This window comes from Gekko japonicus, unplaced genomic scaffold (assembly GCF_001447785.1).
Source record: "Gekko japonicus isolate JY-2015 unplaced genomic scaffold, Gekko_japonicus_V1.1 scaffold463, whole genome shotgun sequence".
NCBI lineage: Eukaryota > Metazoa > Chordata > Lepidosauria > Squamata > Gekkonidae > Gekko > Gekko japonicus.
In genome coordinates, this window is record NW_015160224.1 from 302,494 (window position 1) to 321,002 (window position 18,509).

Genomic DNA, 18,509 nt, shown 5'->3' on the forward strand with positions numbered 1-18,509 from the left:
AAAGTGGCCAGCCAGTTCCTCTGGAGGGCCAACAACAGGGCAGGGAGGCCGAGGCCTTCATAAGAACCTCAGAAGAGCCCTGCTGGATCAGACCAGTGAGGGTCCACCTAGTCCAGCCTCCTGCCTCACACACTGGCCAACCAGTTCCTCCGGAGAGCCAACAACAGGGCAGAGAGGCCGAGGCCTTCCCCATATATATTGCCTCCTGGCTCTGGGATTCCGAGGGTTAGTGCCTCTGAATTTTATTTATTTCTTCACATTTATAGCCCGCCCTTCCCAGAGGCGGGCTCAGGGCGGATAACACTTCATAATACAAGATATATTAGTTAATAGAATAACATTCAAATTTAAAACATAATCATAAATATTAAAATGGTGATCACAACTGATAACAAGAAATGTTCTGGTTGTGGGAGGTTCCTGGCCATAGCCAGCAGTTGTTAACAGAAGAAGACGAAGAAGACGAAGAAGACGAAGAAGACGAAGAAGACGAAGAAGACGAAGAAGACGAAGAAGACGAAGAAGACGAAGAAGACGAAGAAGACGACGACGACGACGACGACGACGACGACGACGACGACGACGAAGAAGAAGAAGAAGAAGAAGAAGAAGAAGAAGAAGAAGAAGAAGAAGAAGAAGAAGAAGAAGAAGAAGAAGAAGAAGATTTATTGACCGCACCATACTGATTTATTGACCGTTCAATCCTGCAGAGCTTGCTGGCTCTGAGCAATTTACAGTTACTCATTTTTACGATTGGATTTATACCCGCCCTTCACTACCCAAAGGTGTCTCAGAATGGCTTACAAACTCCTTTCCCTTCCCCTCCCCACAACAGGCACCCTGTGAGGTCAGTGGGGCTGAGAGAGCTCTGACAGAAACTGCTCTTTTGTCAAGAACAGCTCTTATCAGAATTATGGCTTGCCCAAGGTCATCCAGCCAGGTGCAAGTGGAGGAGTGGGGAATCAAGCCCAGTTCTCCCAGATTAGAGTCTGCGCACTTAACCACGACACCAAACTGGCGCAGAGTGACAAACACCTCAGGGAGGCCATATACGGGCATCTACTGCCTAAGCCAAAGGCCTGGCGGAACAGCTCCATCTTGCAGGCCCTGTGGAACTGAAGTAAGTCCCGCAGGGCCCTGATCTGAGTGGGGAGCATGTTCCACCAGGCAGGGGCCAGGGCAGAAAAGGCCCTGGTCCCTGGTCGAGGCAAGTCTTTCGGGCCAGGGACTACCAGGAGGTGTTGATCCATAGAGCGTAGTGCTCTTTGGGGCATGTACAGGAAGAGGTGGTCCTTCATATATGCTGGACCCAGGCTGTGTAAGGCTTTAAGGGTTATTATCAACACCTTGAAGCGGGTCTGGTACTGGTAACCAATGCAATTGGCGGAGTATCTGCCAAACGTGATCCCGCATAGGCGTTGCATTAGCAGGCGCGCAGCCGCGTTTTGCACCAGCTGTAATTTTGCACCAGCCTCAAGGGTAAACCTGCGTAGAGCAAATTACAGTAGTCAAGCCTGGAAGTGACCATTGCATGGGTCACTGTAGCGAAGTCTTGGGGGGAGAGAGAGGGTTTCAGCATCTGCCGAAGATGGGAAAAGGCTGATCAGGCGGCTACAGTAACCTGGCCCTCCATAGAGAGAGAGAGGCATCCAGTGTCACTCCCAGACTCTACACCTTCTGGGCCGGCACCAAAGGTGCCCCTTCCAGTGTGGGGAGCCTGATACCCATATCCCCTCCCTTCCAACTTAGATACAGGCAGGGGTCATTTTCTGCAGGAGCGCACAGGAGCGGAGCTCCGGCAGTAAAGAGCCCAGGGGGCGGGCACATGCAACAAGTCCCACCCCCTGCTCCCAGCAGCCCTCAGTCAGAGCATGAAGCAGCCAGGTAAATTGCAGAGCCCCCCCAGCCCCCTGGTCCAAACCAGTTCAGTGGCACCTTTAAGACCAAGTTTTATTCAGGTACAAGCTCTCCCTCCTCTGCGAGATCTGCACGTTCTCCCCCCCCCCCAATAGCTAGCAATCCAAAAAAGTCCAGTGGAGCCTGAGTGGTGTTACCTTCTGACACATTTCCGGTGATGTCAGAGGGCGTGGCATATTCAAATAAGTTATGCTAATGAGTTATGCTAATAAGCCCCTGCACCTCTTTTTCTACTAAATGACGCCTAGATACAGGACCTCTGTCTTCGATGGATTTAGCTTCAGCTGACTCTGCTGCAGCCATCCAACCACAGCCTCCAAAGCCTCGGCCACGTTATCAGGGGCGGAGAACAGATGGCCTTCCAATAACAGATAGAGCTGGGTGTCACCTGCGTATTGATGGCAACCCAGCCCACACCTCCGGACCAACTGGGCAAGGGGGCGCATACAGATGTTAAATAGCATTGGCAAGAGGATTGCCCCCTGCGGCACTCCACATTCCAGTGGGTATCGCAGGGAGGTCCTCTTGCCCAGCACCACCCTCTGTCCCCGACCATGGAGAAAGGAGGAAAGCCATTGCAAGGCAGTCCCCTGAACTCCTATGTCGGCAAGGCGTCATAATCGACCATGTCGAATGCTGCTGTCAGATCAAGTAATAACAGCAGCGCCGACCCACCCCGATCCAGATGTCTATGGAGGTCACCCATAAGGGCGACCAGAGCTGTCTCCATCCCATGGCCAGGGTTGGAAGCCAGACGGGAAAGGATCGAGGATGGAAGCATCACCCCGGAAAGCCTGGAGTTGTTCGGCCACTGCTCTCTCAACCACCTTACCTAGGAACGGTAGATTCGAGACTGGGTGGCTCCCCTACTGTCTCAAGTGTGGTCGGGAGGTCATGGCAGAGTGTCATGATTTTGTCTGCAAAATAGCTTGCAAATGCCTCGCAGCCAATAGCCAATCCCCTACTGTTTGGTCTACCCTGTGGCAGAGTTGTAATAGACCAAATAATTCTAAATAACTGGGCTGGGTGTGAGCTCGCAGACACAACGGAGACTGTGTAGTAATCTTTCTTCGCAGTCTTCACCGCCAGTGTTCCCTCTAAGCTGAGTTAGTGTGAGCTTTTTGTCTTAGCTCAGGAAGGATGGCTCCAGAGCAAACTAAAGTATGCAGTAGCCAAATTGCTCGCTCACAACTTTCATGCCAGTAGCTCACAAAGTAGAATTTTTGCTCACAAGACTCCACACCTTAGAGGGAACATTGCTCACCGCCCTCTCATAGGCTTTCAGAAGCGTCCTATACAGGATGTTTGTGAGACTTCGTCTCGAGCACGCCGCCACCTTTGCTCTAGCCGTCTTAGCTCCCGCTTCATCCTCCACAGCTCTGTGGTATACAGCTCTGCCAGACCCAGGTTCTTGCTGTGGAAGCTGAGTGGGTAATTTCGGATCAGTCACAGACTTTCAGCCTAACCTACCTCACAGGGTTGTTGTGCAGATGGGCATTGGGTCCCACAGAGCTTCCTGAAGCTGACCAGGGTCCATTTGGCTCCACGGGTGAACACAGATGCGCTCACTGCCTAAACAGGGAGAGCATGGTATGCTCAGCCAGACCTTCACAAGGGAAGCTCCCCTCAGTCACCAGTGATAGACTGACCCTCCATGAATCTATTAGGGTTGTCAAACCTGTTTTTCCTTGCGGCGGGGGGCTCCCAGTCGGCATCGCGCACGCACCGCATGCACGTCAGCTGGATGTGACGTGATGACGCCGGACACGCTGGGGGCGGGGCCACAGCCATTTGAGGGGACAGGGTGGGGTTTCCCCCGGGGCCCGATTCCGCGGTGGCGGAGATCGGGCCTCCAAAGCAGGGGGAAATCCGCCCCCGGGGGGATTTGGCAGCCCTAGAATCTATATGGTCCCCTTTTAAAGCTGTTTATTCCTGCGACCATCACTACGTCCTCTGGCAGCGAATTCCACATTTTAATCACTTTCTGTGTAAAGTAGTACATCGTTTTGTCTGTCCTGAACCTAGCGCCCATCAGCTTCATTGAATGCCCTGAGTTCTAGTGTTTTGGGAGAGGGAGAAAAATTCCTCTTGGTCAACTCTCTCCACCCCGTGCATAACTCCACAGGGCTTTCAACACAAGAGAAGATCAGAGGTAGTTTGCTATTGCCTGCCTCTGTTTAGCAACCCTGCATTCCCGTGGAGGTATCCACATCCAGATGCTAACCAGAGCCGACCCTGATTAGCTTCCACGATTGGGCTAGTCTGGGCGATCCAGGTCAGGGTCAACTGTTTGCGGTGCAGCCCGTCAAAGTCGCCCCTTCCCCACTCACCCTTCTATCAGGGAAAAAAGGGGAAAGAGCAAAAAAGGGTGACCTGTCTGTGAGGAACCAACCCACAGCAATGCTCCACCCAGCTACCATTTATGTTTTAAAGCCCCCCCACCCAATGGTCTCCTGGTACCTTTCGTTTAGGGATGCCTTCTATAACCCCATGGCGGTATTCAACCCATACGCACGCAGCGGATCATGTGTGTGCTGGCCCAGCCTCATCCCGCCTGCTGTCTGCACATTGCACTTCATGCTCACACACAGACCTATAAGCATGCATGGCATGGGAATGACTGATCCCATGAGGCATCCTTAACAGGAACGTTGTCCCAAGGGTCATTTCCTGCTGGAGCGCTCCGGCAGTAAAAAGTCCAGGGCCCCCCCCCCACCCGCCCGCGGAGAGACTCGGGGGGGGGGGATTTAAATGCCTGGCTTCCCCCTGAGCCTCTCCGCTTTTGCAGAGAGACTCAGGAAGGGGGGGGGGTTAAACTCATTTGCATATGCCTTAACTCATTTTAAACATGCCTGCCCTTTGTCAGGGGGTGTGGCATATGCGAATGAGTCATGCAAATGAGCTCCGGCACCTCTTTTTCTAGGAAACGACGCCTGCATTGCCCACTCATGCCCACCCTTCAACCCAAAGGGCTGTAGTTTCAGGAAGCACCTCGTTTTCATGCTTGTTTTACCGCCCCCACCCCCCTGCACCCAGCAGCCCCCTTTGACTGCACAGAAAAGGCTGCCTGCATTGCCCACTAATGCCCACTCTTCGACCCGAAGGGCTGTAGTTTCAGGAAGCACCTTGTTTTTGTGCTTGTTTTACCGCCCCCACCCCCCTGCACCCAGCAGCCCCCTTTGACTGCACAGGTCAGGAGGCTGCAGTGAGGAGGAGGATCCAGTAAGACCACGCCCGACTCCTATTTGCATTAGAAGCGATCTGGTAGGGTTCAGCTCTGTCTGTACGTCTTTAATCGATCAGAGGGACCTGTGAGCAGAACATACCCCCCCACACAGAGAGGAGGCTGCTGGCTGTGCCTCTGTACGATTCACTGCTCTGGCCATGCCGCCATCTACCCAGATTGTGCTGGAGGCTGAACAGTTTTTTTAACATAAGAAAGGCCCTGCTGGATCAGGTCCCAGAGGTCCACCCAGTGCAGCATCCTGTTTCCCACAGTGGCACATTAGAAGAACGGGAAGGGCCACAAAGGAGGCACAGAGGCCCGAACCTCCCCTGGTCCTTCCCCACCGGCAACTGGCATTCAGAGGTATACAGCCACTGAAGATGGAGGTTCCATCGAGCCATCCTAGCTAGCAGACGCTGGTGGGACCATCCTCCATGATTTGGAATTCTGCTGCATCACTGCTTCAAGGGGTGATCCAAGCTGATGCACAGAGGCAGCAAAATTACCCATCCTTGGAGGACTCCAACCCCTGTTTCTCTGCATGAGTCAGTGCTTTGAACTCAGATTTTGCCCACTGCCTACAGCAGTGACTCAAGCAGAGACCAAGGGAGGTGAGTGCCTCGGAGTGCCAACTGCCACTGGCAACTGAATTGGTTTGTCCACACAGGAGATATGGCCGCAAATTATTGCTATAATGCAATGACAGAGCAACATCAGGGCTCTAGTCGGGGGGGAGCTCTCAGGTACGGAGCTCCGGAAGAGAACCTCTAGGGGGCGGGGCGGTCACATGGTGAAGCCCCGCCCCCTTCTTTACCCCGCCCTCTGCTTCGATCCTCATTCCGTTTGGGAATGAGGATGAAGCAGGAGGGTAAGTAGCCGGGCCTTCTGACACACTTCCGGTGATGTCAGGGGGTGTGGCCTTCTGTCACTTCCGGTGATGTCAGGGGGCGTGGCATATGCAAATAAGTTATGCCAATGAGTTATGCTAATGAGCTCCGGCAGCTCTTTTTCTACAACAAGACCCCTGAGCAACATCCTACAATGTGTGGATGCAGACCTGGGCAGGAATATTCAAACTTGCTCTTTGCATTTCTTTTTATCATTCTGTTTCGCCCTTTTTCACCACTGCTGTTCCCAGTTCATTTGTTTTGTTTTTACACCATTCATGTAATACCCAGTTATCTTGTCAAGAACACTAAAAAGTGTGTACCTTTAACAGGAAAAATAATCAAGACGCAGAAATGGAAAACAGGCCAAAGAAAATTCACAGGTTTGATCTGTCCACAAGAAAAGTGGAAACAGAACGGGGATTTCTGAGTTGAAATTGTTTCTGGGCATGCAGTTTTAACTATTCTAGCTGCAAAATTCAGCAAGGTCCCTCCAATTTTCAGTCAGAAGAAAGCACTCCCCAGATATAAGAAGTATGGGAAATGCTGCTGTTAATGTTCTGAACAGGTACTGTCCAAATCATTGTGCTGGCCAGGTATCCATCGAACAATCGACTCACCGAAGTTGCTTGGCATAGTTGAGTTCTATTTCTGTTCTCTCTTTCACAAACTTGATGTATTTCTCCAGAATGTCAATGCCCCACTGCGTATGTTTTTCAAGGCTGTCAAACTGATCCTACAGAGCAAGAAAACGAGAGTCAGGAGAGAACAGAAAGGAGAAGGGGAATCATCCATGCTTTTCATCATTAGAGAGGAATGCTTTTTAATAGCATGCCTTCTCATCCAGCTAACAGATATGAAAGCCAAACCAAGACTTGGTAACAAACACCGGCAGACGCTTCTCTTCTACAATGCGGCTGGAGAGAAGAGAAAGGGATAGTTCCCAAATGCGCATCAAACGGGAAACGTAGCTGGGAAGTTTGCAGGGATTAAGCACTGTGAGGTGGGGGAGGAAGAGAGTTAAAGCCCATACATGCATGTTGATATTCTGGGTGCCCCTGGTAAGAACTCTGCATCAAAGCACTCCAGATCGACTGGCAACACTGTCAATTCCAAAACCACAGCGACGCTACTGACACAGAATTGGAGTTCCTAAACTGCTTTAAGAATCTACCCTCCCCAAACACCCCTGCAAGGAGACCTTCTCTTTTGCAGGGAGCCCATTTATTTGCATCCCCCAAAGATCACCAAAATGAAAAGAGGGGAAAAACGACAACCCTAGACACAGCAGTCAATTTTAAGTCCCAATACCATGACATCGGCTGGTCTCCGGCACAGGAAGACTTCTTTCCCCGCGTTATCACCTAGATTCTCAGCCGCTGCAGAGAATCACTCCGTCCTGCAAGGTGCAAACATTTCTATATCTAGCGGCGAGATCACTCATAGCCTCTCCAGTTCCGCAATGCAAGCAGCTTCTTATAAGGCTCTCAGGGCAAGGGCGGGAGCAGCGGATCAGGTGGAGAAGTTCAGCACACGGTTGGGCACCTCCCCGTAGCCTCGGTGAGGGGGGGGATGGAAACTGCAAATACAAGGCAGGTACCAACTTTGGAAACACCGGCGCTGGAAAGGCCAAGGGTGCGTGAGACCCTTGTGTTCAAGGGGGAGCTCCAAACCCCGCAGGTGAGCTGCTTTCCTCGACTTCTTAGGTCCCAGGTAGACACAGTACATGGTTTTATGTACATACTTCCAAAAAATCTTGCAGGACTGTCAACTGAACTGGAGCAGCTGCTCTAAAGAAAACAGAAGAAGATTCTGACCACAGACAGCATCCAGCGGAGCCCTCCCTGAGGCTGACTAGATGTTACAAACCACACTGAGTTCACCACGGGGACTTGCAGCGATACTGTAGCTGCTATTCCGTGGTGGCAACTTGTGAGTTTATGTGCAGCAGGACACTAATTTGGACCAGAACTGTTGTGCAGAAGAAAGAGAAATTTGTGCCTTCTATCCAGTGCTGTTTTTGGCAGCTGAAACAGCCCAAGAGCTGTGGGCAGAGCATTTTGCTCCACTGGGAGCCAGCACACGCACCAATTGCTTACATGTGCTGGCTCTTACCCACAAAGAAAACACTGCTCCTACCCACAGGTCAATCAGTGTGTGGGGCTGTACTACTTCCATCTCCCGGGGGGGGGCTCAAACGATTGCTCTTCTGCTTTTAAAAAAATTCCTTGCGCTGGTGTAGCCTCTGTAATAGATGTCCATTTCATGGGGGAATTTCAGACAGGCGCTATGTCCCGGTAGGGAACCGATTCTCAACCGGGTTGTGGTCTGTCATTTCAGACAGAACCCGGTTAGGAATCGGTTCCCCACCGGGATCCAAGTGGCATTTCAGACACAGAAGCCTCGGTTTGAAACCGGGAGAAAACTGGTAATGTGAAATTCCCCATGGTTTGTTACAGTTCCAGGGTACCATAATACGGTGCAGTACCCGCCCAGGTTTTACTTATGGCTCGACGAAACTGGCTAGGCAAGCAGCTATGAAGGACTTTGCTAGGCCTGGTGATCTTTTCTTTATTTCAAATAAAGTCAGTGGCAGAGCATCTGCCTGGCATGCCCTGGCCCCACTGCTGGACCTCCTGATGGCCCCTGGCATTTTTGGCCACTGTGTGACCCAGAGTGTTGGACTGGATGGGCCGCTGGCCTGACCCAACACTGGCTTCTCTTACGTTCTTATGCAGAAGGTCCAAGGTTCAATCCCCGGCTCCCCCAGTTAAAGGGATGAGGTAGGAGAAGATTTGAAAGTCCTCTGCCTGAGACCCTGGAGAGCTGCTGCCAGTCTGAGTAGACAATGCCGACCTTGATGGACTGATGGTCTGATTCGGTATCAGGCAGCTTCGTGTGTCATGTGTCACTCAAGGAGTCTCCCAAATAGCCTTGACTTAGACAGCCCAGCCAAGCCCGATCTCATCAGATGTCAGAAGCTAAGCCGGGACAACTCTGGCAAGTATTTGGATGGGAGACCTGGCATGTTAGTTCTCTATATGTGCACAGAACTGTTTTGTATGGAGGAGCAATCCGTCAGGCGGGTCTCCGCCTACAGTTTGAAATGGTACACCCCAACATAAACTAATCAGGTGAGAGACAGTAGGCCTTAGTCCATTAACTGCTCTGCACCCTTCTTTCAGCCTGTTTCCCTTCGGGCTCCCCCTTCCTCTTAGATTCTAAATCTTCTGGGGCCTCTTTCTCCAGTCCAGCTTGTTTTACAAAGCTCTGCTTGAGGGCTGTGTGAAGTTATAATCCCATCCACGCTTTCAGCTTTCCCTTCACTTACAAAAAGTGGACTGCAAACGTTCCAGTGGCATTGTTCCTTAAGAAGCTGACACAGGGACCTAGTGACCATTCCATGCTATCATACCAGTTCAGCCAATCAGCATCAAGAGGCTTCACCAGCACACGCCCAATGTGACATAGATGCACTGGATGAAAACAATAAATTACAGGGATGGGGGGAGCACAGGGGATGATCAGGGCAACATCCCCAAATATGAGCAAGAAGCATGATGTAGGGTGGTGATTCGTAAAATTACTTCCTGTGGACTAGGAGGTTTATTGAGAGAGAGAGAGAGAGAGAGAGAGAGAGAGAGAGAGAGAGAGAGAGAGAGAGAGAGCACTGCCATGACATCACACACAGAAACTTTCAACCTAAACAAGTGATCCCAGCTGTGTTTATAAAGCACGTCTTCTTTCACATCCTCATTTATACACACAGATTATGTTTGCATTTGAAATCTGACTGTTTTCAATCAAACCTTCTGCATCTATTTATTAGCCTGGCCTTTCCAGACATCAGACATGAAGCCGTTTTAGGGAAATTACTGTTGTTTATACACTTTGCCAATATCACTATGAAGATCATTTGGGAACTAGAACAAATTTAGAGTCCGGTGGTACCTTTAAGACTAACAAAGCTTTATTCAAGGTATGTGCATGCACACAACAGTTCATCCCTTGAATAAACCTTGGTTGGACTTAAAGGTGCCACTGGACTCTAAATTTTCCTGCTGCTTCACACCAACATGGCTGACCATCCGGAACTATTTGGGAACTAAACACCCAAACAGGGGTATGAAAAGTAGCAGCATACTTCCACATAACTTAGATGTGTAATACCAAGATTCAGTGCATACAAAATCCATGAAACCTTGAAGAATAGAAACATCTGCAAAGGGGACGTGGACCACTGAAGGGAAACTCAATGTGGTTATGGAACGTCTGTCAAGCTCAGGCCTAACTTTCATTTCCTTAAATTCTGCTTTCCTTTCCCTTCGGTTGTCATGTTGAATTCCGGGGGAGGGGGTGTTGTTGGAGTGCATGGGGATAGTAGCCATAATCATTCCTCAAGTTGTGCCCCAAGAGTTGGTTCTCATGTGATTGACCTTGGAGACTCTCTGTGCCTAGGCTAGGTTAGACAGGGCACCATATATCTGTCTGTGTTGCCATAGAAACGCTAGGGGTTAGGTGTGACATACGAGAGTGTGGGATTTTATGCTTTTACCTATAACCTGTAAGTTCCTGCCATTTTCTTCAGTCCTAACAAAAGTTCTTGTACCTACAGCAAGCATATCTCTCCTTATATATAAGAGTTTTGGTGTCCCTCCTGCACATGCTCCCACAGCCTTTTGCTCTCGCACCTGCCACTCTGAAGAAGAAGAAGAGAAGAAGAGATCTCCTGGCTGCATTGGTTGGCTCCCTTGCCTCTGTCCCGCCCACAGAGGCAGCGAGGCGGCCGCCTCTGGCTCACTGTGCTCTGAGCCAGCCGAGGGGACGGGTGCTCCGGAGGGTGAGCGGGACCACTGGGAGAGGCGGAGAAGAGGGAGCCCACACACGTTCAGAGATGTCACGGTCGAGGTGGGGGCAGGGCGGCGACTGCTACTGCGGCAAGAGACCGCCCCTCTGCAGGCAGCCCTGTCGTCGTCGTCCGGGTCAGCCGAGTCGCTTCTGATGCCACTCCGTGCTGCGCCCTGCTGCCACCACCAGCGCCACCACTGAACACACCAAGAGGCCTCCCTGATGCTGCCCTGCCGCCGCGCCAAGACCCTCCTCCTGTCCTACCCTGGCAGCAGGAGCTGGGTCACAGGCACCAGTGGAGCGGTTGTGCTCTACCCACCACTGCGGCCACCTTCTTCTCCCGAGGGGCTGGCTGGCAGGTGGTGGCTCAGCTAGGGCTCTTTGCATTTGTCTCTGCAATGGGCCTTCTTCCTAGTCTTCCATAAAGCATTTCACTGCCAATAGTGTGTGTAGAGAGCGTGTTTCAGCTGGGGACCTGACAACGTCCACATTACCTAGAAACTGTTCTCAAGCTGTGCATTGGGACACTCCATCAAGTGGGTTACCAGGCCAGATAGGAGGGTGAAGAGGGTGAGCTGGGAGTGGGGCCTCAGTGGTAGAGCATCTGCTTGGTATGCAGAAGGTCCCAGGTTCGATTTCTGGCATCTCCACTTAAAAAGGACCAGGCAGTAGGTGATGTGAAAGACCTCCACCTGAGACCCTGGAGAGCCATTGCCAGTCTGCCCTTGGTGAACCAAGGGTCTGATTCAGTGTAAGGCAGCTTCATGTGTGTACTCTGGGACCCACTTGTCTTTTACTTCTTCACCCAGAGTCATTAACATGAGCAATTCGCTGCCACAGGAAGTGGTGGCGGCGACAAGCTTAGACAGCTTCAAGAAAGGATGGGATAAACATCTGGAGCAGAGGTCCATCAGTGGCTCTTAGCCACAAGGTATAGATGAACACTCTGTCTGGGGCAGTGATGCTCTGCATTCTTTTGTGCTTGGGGGGGCCACAGTGGGAGGGCTTTTGGAGTTCTGGCCCTGCCAGTGGACCTCCTGTGTGTGACACGGAGCGTTGGAACTGGAAGGGCCACTGGCCTGATCCAAGTTGGTTTCTCTTAAATCCTTATGCTCTTGGAAGCTCAGTGGCAGATTTGTGGCAGTCCCCAAACAGTGACGCTTGAAGGGGACATTACGGTAATGTGAGACTGCTGAATCTGAGTTCATTCCCAGATTCAAAACAATGGACTCCCCTCCCCAGGGCGGAATAGGGACACAGGATTCTTACGACACCACAGATTCTAATTTTCAGGGTGTTGCCCAAGCATTTCCCTTCTGCTCTAACCTAGCCGATTGCAATGTGCATTGTACCTCTACATCCTGGCTCCCTTCTTTGCAACACCCCTCCCTCCTTCTGACTGGGATAGAAGGACGCAGGGATCCCCATTCCTTCTGGTATCTGACAAAGGGAGTTTTGACTCTCAAAAGCTCACCCCCATGAAACTTGCTGGTCTCTAAGGCACTGCTGGATTCAAAACTAGCTGGCAAACACAGCTGGTCACTCAATAATGTCATACCTTTATAAAAACTAAAGATGAAAAATAAAATTGTTTCACTGTCAGCTAACGTGATATTCCTGCGTGTTACTTGGCAAGCGGGTCCGGAAAAGTATCGGAAGTTTAGAAATGGGTCCCATTTCTAGGAGGAGGCCGGGAACCAGTGGCTTAAGGCAACAGGCAAGAATTAGGACCAAAAGACAAAAATAAGAGATAATGGATCTCTGTCAGTTGGGAAGCAGAGCTGGACAGGAAGGAAAGATGAGAGTTAAAGCTTCAAGCCTTGCCGGATATCACTCACCAAAACAATGCTCACCGCACTATTAGCTGTTTCGAAGGAGAAAAAGTTGCATCCTTTTAAAACCTGTCTTTAAAATGCTAACAGAACCCCCTCTTCGCTTTTTGAATGCAGTTGTGTGCACATTCAATTGACTTTCAGTGGACTGTCAGAGATCCAAATTTTTCATCCCATCTCCTGGAACCAAGAACAAAACAACCCCCACAAAGCAGACGAGGGCCAAAATTAAGACAGAAACAAAAAGAAGCGCTGGAGCAACCACAGGCTGGCTGCATCTTCTCAGGAGCCGACCGTGACTCAGTTCGGAACCAGGCTGCTGAAGAAGAAATGTGGAAACAATGAGGCGAATGGGAGGGGCGCGGTGTGGCACAGGCCCTTTGCGAGCAAGTCCCTCCGCCCTCCGTCCGGGCCCTGGCGCTGCAACCTCCCCCCTCCCCCGTGGCTGCAAAAGAGTCCTTTGCACAGGGTCAGGCCAGGGGAGGGCGCTGTCTTTAGCCGGAAACAGATCACCGAATGCCATGCAGCAGCCGCTGCAAGACACACAGGCACGGCAGCTGTCATCCCTGCAACCCCCTGGTGAGGAGATCATTGCTGCCTTCCTCCTTCTCCCTGGACTCCCGAACAGCTGCAGGAGGACGGCCAGGCTCCGGCCCCCACACCACAGACAAGCCCCCTCTCCATGCGGTCCCGACTGCCGGACTGCTGCATGTGGAGTTACAGCCACGTGGTGGCAATGTGGACCCCAAATCCAACTTCTCCGACCCAGTGGATCAGATCGCCCTTTTCAGCATCCTGTATCAGTAACACCAGGTCGCTCTTCCCATTTGGGGACAGGTCCTGTGGCACAAGATAGGACATTCCGGTATTTTACAACAGCGTGAAAGGAGCATTCATGAAGTGATTGGGGGGGGGGGGGTATCCAAAACATTAGAAACAGGATCGAGCCCAAACAATCACAATCATCATCATGTATAGTATCATACATTCTAGTAACCAAGCCCGCCAAATGTGAGGTACTTAAATCCAGTTGGTTGGTGAATAGCTGAGAAGGGGGGAAGGAGGCAGGGACCTTTATCTGCCCCTCCATCTTCATCTCCCCCCCCCAGCAGCCCTGTATTCTGCTCCTCACATTAATTCCCCTCTCCCTCCTCCTGGCAACCCCATATCTTCTCCCCTTTACCTGCCTTGTTCTTAGCTATTCACCAGCCTACCTTTTCTCTGCCTCCCGTCTTCAGCTATATTATGTATTTACTTCATTTATATCCTGCCTTTCTGCACAGTCCAGCAGCTTACATCACTCTCCTCTCCTACTTCTTATCCTCACGACAACCCTGTGAGGCAGGTTAGGCTGAAAGTAGGGGACTGACCCAACAGCACATACTGAGCTTCAGTGGCAGACTGGTGATTTGAACCTGGGTCTCTCAGACTCTACTCTGAAGCTCTAACCACTACACTTTCATAGGGTGGCTGCTGTTGAACAGTAACAAGCCGCCAGGTAGCAGTAGCCAGCATCTTTCCTCCACCCACCCCGCAACCTCTGCCTAGGAAAACTATGGCCCAATGGTGTAGTGCTGGCCATTGGCCAGAGCCACTTGCATGGAAAGGAACCCTCACAGACTTATGGGGGTGGGGTACCTCACTTTCCCCTGTATTCACAAGGAATTCTGAGTCTCACTGATGGCCACACAAGTGCCTAAAAGCCCTCCAACACAAAGCCTTATGGATCACAAACAGGATTTACAAGCCTTCTGAAAGCTGGACCCAGACAGCACCCTCCAAACCTGTCCCATCAGCCTGGCTCAGCACCCCACAACACCACGGTGCACACGGAGGAAAGATGAACGGATTGATGCCGGGACCCAGCGAGCAACAGCTGACTGGAGGACCACAGGTTCCTTTGTTCATGATGTGACTCCAGATTAGTTGGAATCCTCCATGTGACATCCACGAACGGGAAAGTAGAAGTCAAAAGAAACAGGGGCACCGGCCATGCTGAGAAATACTGGCAACAACTGCTTCTTAGGAAACTTCTTCCCACTGAATTCAGCATTTTCAACCCACAAAACTAAGAACTGTCCCAACTCTTATTCCAAACCAACAAATGAGGAAACGATATCCTGGCACGTTTACCTGGGCTGAACTGCAGCATGGCCCCATTGTCTATGTCCTTGGACTAGCTTGCTTCTGTACCTTGCACTGCATAAAGAGGGTTCCTACCGGATGGCCTGCAGCACATGTTCGACTACATTTTAAAGCAGAAACCAAAAGGACAGCGGTCAACTGATGTAAGGCCATGCAATGACACTGTCTTACTGCAGAGGAAAGACGTTGATTCGATTTGGATTCTCCTTCACAAAGCCAGGAGCCATGAAACAAACAAGCGGCAAAAGATAACCACTTCCCTCTGATGTGCAGAAGATAGTCAGCTGTACCAAGAAAACCAGCACATGAACACTACATGAACTCTGCCTGGGGGATCTCACGACAAGAGTATTCAAAAATAAGCTCTGTTATGATTGGCAAAGTTCTCACAAGCATATGACAAAACCCATCACATTCAACAGAAGCAGCGAGATAATTTGGAACCACATTTAGCTTTGTTAGCCCATCCAGTTCTTAAAAAAGGAGGAGCATAGAGCTATGGGGGCATCTCCAGCACTACAGTCTGCATAGTTCCACCCCAAAAGCCACATCAGAAATATGTTACAGCTTGGAGGCCCATAAGAGACCCCATACACTTGCATGCATTTGAATCCAGCCTTCTAAGGTACCATTTGCATCTTCACTGGAAGCCACCAGCAAATGCCCTCAGGGCATGCACTGAATCACGCGCATTACTAACTAGGGTTGCCAACGCTGGACTGGCACATTCCTGGAGACTCAGAGGCAGTGCCTGGGGAAGGGAGGGAGCTGTTCAGCAGAGATATAATTCCATACAGTCATGAGAATGTAAGAGAAGCCATGTTGGGTCAGGCCAATGGACCATCCAGTCCAACACTCTGTGTCACACAGTGGCCAAAACCCAGGGACCATCAGGAGGTCCACCATGTTGCCATGCAAGCCTATCAAAGTGTTTTTATGGAATATGAACTGTGCAAAGGGACTGTACAACATGGAGACCTGGGAATACCTGTTGAGACTGCACACCTGAAAGAGGGACACCTTCCTTTAGCATTGCTACAACAGTGATAGTCCAGAGTCACCAGACATCTCACTTGCTGTGAGATGAAGCCGTTCCATAAGCCTGTACAAAGCCTCAGACGCCATGCCATGGAAAGGCACAAGGACAGAGAACTTCAAACTCCATTAGGAGTTTCTTCAAGCACATGTAGGCAACCCCACCTCTCCTCCAAACCTGCAAAGCTGCAGGTAGCTCTGAGACTCCAATAATAGTTGCTTAGCAACTAATTGCTCAACATCAGCCAGCTGGCTAGGGCCATCAAGAGACAATAGCCCTAGCCTGATGAGTCAATCATCCTTCATCTAGGTGCCAGTCCTCAGTCTAAGTTTCTAGCTCTCAATATTGACCACTCCTTAGTCCCCACTCCCCTCTTCCAGCCAGCCAATAGTATGTTTTATGGGACGGACTAACAGAAGGTGTCACAGGGGGATGTGGCCAGCCTAGCCAGCCCCCCCACACCATGTTATAAAAGATACTGACCAACCACATGGTCTCTCTCTCCCTCTCCACGACCCCTATCGAAGCTTTAACCCTCTTATGTCCAACTTGCTATCCATATACCCTACCTCCATCTTTAACCTCTAGTCTGCAGCTAGAGTCTACGTGGTTCTGCCGGTTCAGAGCACGTGTTCCCCCATCTTCTATTTCTAAACCCCTCCATTCTTCCATTGGAACAGCTCAATCAATAAGGACAGGTAAATATCACCCAACCAATGAATGTCCTGCTAATGCAACTGTGTTAAGGATCTATCTTTATTTCTTAGCATATGTATAAATGTGTGTGTGTTTGTGTATTGTTTGAATGATATATATCCTCCAGTAAAAATACATTATATTTTACTGAATACAGTCTCTGTGTCTGTTCTGATACTTACAGCAAAGCTGGGACTTCTGTATATATTGGGGTGAACCCTAATTTGCCTATTGCCAATTAATACTCATAACCTCCCCTAGACTAATTGATAATTCAAGGCAGTTTGGCTAACAACCAGCAGGGCCAGAACTCCAGAAGTCCTCCCACTGTGGCCCCCCAAGCACCAAGAAGACAGAGCATCATGGCCCCAGACATAAGAGAAGCCATGTTGGACCAAGCCAATGGCCCATCCGGTCAACACTCTGTGTCACACAGTGGCACAAACCCAGGGGCCATCAGGAGGTCCACCAGCGGGGCCAGAATTCTAGAAGCCCTCCCACTGTGCCCCCCCCAAGCACCAAGAATGCAGAGCATCATGGCTCCAGACATAAGAAGCCATGTTGGACCAGGCCAGTGGCCCATCCAGTCCAACACTCTGTGTCACACAGTGGCCCAAACCCAGGGGCCATCAGGAGGTCCACCAGCAGGGCCAGAACTCCAGAAGCCCTCCCACTGTAGCCCCCCTAGCACCAAGAAGACAGAGCATCATGGCCCCAGACATAAGAACATAAGATAAGCCATGTTGGACCAGGACAATGGACCATCCGGTCAACACTCTGTGTCACACAGTGGCCAAAACCCAGGGGCCATCAGGAGGTCCACCAGCGGGGCCAGAACTCCAGAAGCCCTCCCACTGTGGCCCCCCAAGCACCAAGAATACAGAGCATCACTGCCTCAAACCTTGTGGCTAATACCCACTGATGGACCTCTGCTCCATATGTTTATCCAATCCCCTCTTGAAGCTGTCTGTGCTTGTAGCTGCCACCACTTCCTGCAGCAGGGAATCACGCCAAAGTTGCCATTTCCTCCAGGGGAACTGACCTCTGAAGTCTGGAGATCAGTTGTGATTCTGGGAGATCTCCAGGCCCCCACCTGGAGTCTGGCAATGTGTCAGAGCCCACCCATCACCTCTAGGAGGGTGTTTTCCCTGAAACACCATTAAATTGCCAGTAATGCTGGGCAGCATCATAGATCCTGTTGAGGAAGCTCAATTCCAGTGGGGTTCAAGTACTTTTAGAGGGACTAGCGGATACTACGAACACTCAGATATCGTCAAACTACCCCCCACATTTTAAAGAAGCGTGGAGATCTGGAACACTCCTCTCCTTGCAGGGCTCTGTCTGCCTCATGATCTGGGCTCTCTTCCTGTGCTGTCAAATTATTATTCGGCTAAATTAAAAAATATCATTTGACTTCGAAGCACAGAAGCTTTTTCACAGTATCCCTGATCCTCCACGTTTCCTGGTTAAGGGGGAAATGCTATTTGTAAGGAAGAGACCGACTCATGTGCAAAACAGCATCTTTGAGGAACTAAATGAGGGCTAGAGGGGGAGGACTGACCTTGCAAGTCATTGCAGGAGCCGCTGGGTTCTTATCTTGCCAGGAGCTGCACAGCTGAGATATCTTAATTAACAGCTGGATTGTACAGAGGGAGGAATAGCATGTTAACAGGTTCCCCTGATAAAAGCCAAAGGGGGGGGAGAGAATACAGCGTGCGTCTTTTGGGCAGGATTTTTTCCTACCTTTTGGCGTTTGAGTAAGTTTCAGCTAATCTTATTGTTTGTATTTTGGCAACCATTGAAGGATGTTGAATTTTCCTTTTGTTTATCTAATCATTGTTAATCGAGGTTGCCTTGCCTTTTCTTTGATAATACAGTATTTTTGCCTGATTCACTGAACTTGAGTGTAGAGCCTGAAGCCG

The 18,509-nt window shown here is 50.5% G+C and overlaps 1 protein-coding gene across 13 annotated transcripts in view; it reads right to left on the reverse strand.

Moving 5' to 3' along the window:
- The window catches only part of FNBP1 (formin binding protein 1), a 173,824-nt gene that overhangs the window by 137,034 nt on the left and 18,281 nt on the right, over window positions 1-18,509 (reverse strand). For all 13 annotated transcript variants that reach the window (XM_015411601.1, XM_015411679.1, XM_015411671.1 and 10 more), the window contains exon 2: window positions 6,651-6,766. In XM_015411601.1, the coding sequence (XP_015267087.1) occupies window positions 6,651-6,766 (116 nt within the window). The remainder of the gene's footprint in view (window positions 1-6,650; window positions 6,767-18,509) is intronic.